Source organism: Nicotiana tomentosiformis, chromosome 6, assembly GCF_000390325.3.
Source record: "Nicotiana tomentosiformis chromosome 6, ASM39032v3, whole genome shotgun sequence".
NCBI lineage: Eukaryota > Viridiplantae > Streptophyta > Magnoliopsida > Solanales > Solanaceae > Nicotiana > Nicotiana tomentosiformis.
In genome coordinates this window covers 127,536,288-127,540,038 of record NC_090817.1, presented here as the reverse complement: position 1 = coordinate 127,540,038, position 3,751 = coordinate 127,536,288, and the positions used below count along the sequence as shown (strand labels likewise).

Sequence of the window (3,751 nt, the reverse complement as noted above, 5' to 3'; positions counted from 1 at the left end):
TTAGTACTAACTAAACTTATCTAAAATTAAATGAGAGGGCAGTAAAGCAAAACAAATAGGCATGGAATGTCTCTTTAAAAAAAAATCGCGAAAAGGAAATAAGATTAAGAAGCTTCTGCATTAATTTATTGATAAAAGTTCACGTGCGAACCAGCTAGTATAATAGTGAATATTGAATACTCAAAATGAAAGCAAGACCGCGAATAGGACCAACGACATCGAACTGAATCACCGGCGCGAAACTCGACTCAAAGAAACAGAATATGGATGGTGAAGGTGTGCTTTGGGAGGCAAATCGTGACTGGTTTCATGACTGTTTTATGCTGTATTTTTGGGCTGTTTTTCGTGGTGGTTACAGGTTGGTTTTTGGAGGAAGAAGACAAGCAGCAGCAGCTGCGTTTTTGTCGCATGAAACAGCTGTATTTCTGCTGCTTCTTTGGACTGTTTTGGAGCTAAACTCGAGCTATTTCATGGCTGATTTTGCTGCTCCTTTTGGTTGGAGTTCAAAGGTGATTCGAGATCGTTTATGCTGGGTTTTCAACTGAGTTTTGGCAGCATTTTTGGAGTATTCAAGGGTTAGTTCTCATCGTCTTTTTTTGGAGATGAAGTTGGCCCCTTTACATGGAGGTTTAGAGGTGGTTTTTTTGGGATTGTGAGTGGGGGACAAGGAGTGGGGTACATGAGTGGGAAAGTGGAGTGGGGACACGCGTGGGAAAAATGAGAGCGGGAATAATGGAGTGAAAGTGAGGTATTAGTGAGATGAGTGGGAAAACATTCAAGCATGGTCAAAAATTAGGGGCTCACAAGTGTCCTGCAAGAGCAACATGCAATCATTCTAGGCCATATCACGCGGCATGATAAGGTTATGATGGAGCTGAAGCAGGCACTATTGAGGGCTTCGAATAATGCAAACAGACGAGATCTAATTCCTCCCGGTGTTCCCGCAAACCAAACAACACAGAGAGTCGACAACAACACTCTCAGGGGTGAAGTTGGCTCCGACGGGGATGGGGGGAACGGGCCCGGTCTCAACAACGAGAACGACCCGTTCATGAATGAACTTTTACGATTTATAAGGGAAGTAAACGCCTGCATGGACCAGATCCCGGGCGCGCCACCTGTATTGAAAGGCCCGGACTCGAAGAAGTATACTCAATTGTCGTACAAGCCGAGTGCGGCACCAAAATTAATCCCAAAGCAATTCAAAATGCCTTAAATGCCAGAGTATGATGGGACTTCAGACCCATATGCTCAACAGCTCGTAAATAAGATGTCTGAAAAGCAAATAGGAAAGACTATGGAAGTTTATATAGACGATATGCTCGTTAAGTCTTTGAATGCAGGTGACCACCTTAAGTATTTGCAAAAAACATTCGACATCCTGAGGAAGCATAACATGAAATTTAATTCCGAGAAGTGCGTGTTCAGGGTCAGTTCTGGTAAGTTTCTAGGATTTTTGGTCTCACAAAGGGGAATTAAGGTAAACCCCGATAAAATCAAGGCCATATAGGATATCTCAGATCAATTGTCAAACGTAAAAGAAGTCCAAAGGCTCACAGGAAGATTAGCAGCTTTGAGCAGGTTCATTTTCCGGTTGTCAAAAAAAGAACATCGCTTCTTCACACTGCTCAAAAAGAAAAATAATTTCGAATGGACACCGGAGTGCCGACAGGCTCTGAGGGACCTAGAGACATACTTATCAAGTCCTACATTGCTCTTAAAACCAAAAGAATGTGAAACATTGCTAGTCTACCTCGCAGTTTCAGAAGTTGCTGTAAGTGCAGTTTTAGTCCGGGAGGACGAATGTATGCAATTTCCCATTTATTACATTAGAAAAATTTTAACGGGAGCAGAAACTCGCTACCCTCATTTAGAAAAACTGGCCTTAGCTCTCGTAGTCGCCGCTTGGAAGCTGAGGCCCTACTTCTAATGCCACCCGATAGATGTGGTGACTACTTTTCCTTTGCGGAACATCCTCCATAAACCCGAGCTCTCTGGCAGATTGGCCAAATGGACCATCGAAATGAGTGATTTCGACATAGAATATAAATCAAGAACTACAATTAAGGCACAAGTCTTGGCTGACTTTGTGGCTGATTTCAGTCCGGCATTACTGCCTTTAGAAACCAAGGAGGCAGTAATGGTGTCGGAATCGACATCGGGGGTTTGAAACTTATTTACAGACGGAGCTTCCAACGTAAAAGGGTGCGGACTCGGAATAGTCTTAATCACGCATTCGAGGGAAACCTTAAGGCAAGCCATCAGAACAATTATTTTAACTAACAATGAAGCAGAGTACGAAGCTTTGATTGCAGGGCTCGAATTAGTCCGGGGACTTGATTTTGAGGTTATCGAAATCTAATATAACTCGCAGCTGGTGGTAAATTAGGTCTACGGGATCTTTGATACCAAAGAAGAACGTATGCAACAATACGTGGTAAAGGTCCAGGCTCCTTTGGCACGATTTTGGGAATGGTCAATTACTCATATACCAAGGGAGGATAACACAGAAGCGGATGCATTAGCAAACTTAGGATCATCGACGGAAATGAAGGGATCGGAGTCCGCGATGGTAGTGCAACTGATGAACTCAGTCTTGGATACGGATGGTTAGTATAAAGTAAATTCAAATAGTCTGGTCTAGGACTGGAGAAATGAAATAATCGACTATCTCGAGCATAGGAAGTTGGCCGAAGATCCCAGAGCATCACGGGCGTTACGCGCCAAAGCTGCATGTTATAGCTTCAAGAGAAGCCAATTGTATAGAAAATCCTTCCAAGGTCCGCTGGCCCGGTGCTTAGGAGCATCAAAATCTAATTATGTCATGAGAGAAGTCCACAACGGTATATGCGGCAATCACTCGGGAGCAGATTCTTTGGTGCTGAAGTTGGGATGGGCAGGATATTATTGTCCTCGCATGGAACAAGACGCCAAAGACTTCGTATGAAAATGTGATAAGTGCCAACGCTACGCACCACTAGTACACCAACTGGCAGGACCCTTACATTCTGTTTTGTCCCTATGGTCGTTCATGAAATAGGGGATGGATATCGTCGAGCCACTGCTACCTGCTCCTAGAAAGGTAAGATTTCTTTTAATTCTGACTAAATATTTTTCTAAATGGGTGGAAGTAGGTCCTTATCATAAGATCGTAGAACACGATGTGGTGGATTTTCGGTGGGAAAATATAATTTGCATGTTCAGAATAACAAAAGAGATAGCATGCGACAATGGGCCACAGTTTATCGGTGCAAAAGTTACCAAGTTCCTCAAAGATTTGAAAATAAAGAGGATCACATCTTCTCCTTATCATCCGAGCGCAAATGGTCAAGCAGAGTCAACAAACGAAGTGATTATTCAAAATCTCAAGAAAAGGTTGGAAGCAGCAAAAGGAAAATGGCTCGAAGAATTGCCCGGAGTTCTTTGGGCCTACCGAACAACGGCCAAATCGAGCATAGGAGAAACTCTTTTTTCCCTTGTATACGGTGCTGAAGCCCTAATCCCGATGGAAGTGGGCGAACCCACTTTAAGATATTTTCGGGAAGATGAAGAATTTAACAATGAAGCAATGTTAATCAACTTGGAACTGCTTGAGGAACGGAGGGACTTGGCACGTGTAAGAATGGAAGCTCAAAAGCAGAGAATGGAGCGATATTATAATCGAAGAGCCAACTTCTGTTATTTCAAAGTAGGAGATTTGGTTCTGAAGAAAGTAACCCAAAATACCGGGAGCTCAATACGGGGAAGCTAG

General features: G+C 43.2%; 1 protein-coding gene across 1 annotated transcript; it reads left to right on the top strand.

Annotated features, from left to right (window-relative positions):
• The first annotated feature begins 263 nt into the window (after nt 1-263).
• On the top strand, nt 264-3,751 carry LOC138894744 (uncharacterized). Its single transcript, XM_070179473.1, has 3 exons — nt 264-509; nt 2,390-2,609; nt 3,135-3,751. Exons 1-3 carry the CDS (start codon nt 264-266, stop codon nt 3,749-3,751), a joined length of 1,083 nt encoding a protein of 360 aa, XP_070035574.1.

Bases quoted from the DNA above. Each gene is read 5' to 3' on its own strand.
- LOC138894744 (XM_070179473.1), top strand. From the start codon at position 264: ATGGATGGTGAAGGTGTGCTTTGGGAGGCAAATCGTGACTGGTTTCAT. The intron at 510-2,389 runs GTGATTCGAGAT...GTGGTAAATTAG, and splicing joins CTTTTGGTTGGAGTTCAAAG to GTCTACGGGATCTTTGATAC. The intron at 2,610-3,134 runs GTTAGTATAAAG...GGGTGGAAGTAG, and splicing joins CTCAGTCTTGGATACGGATG to GTCCTTATCATAAGATCGTA.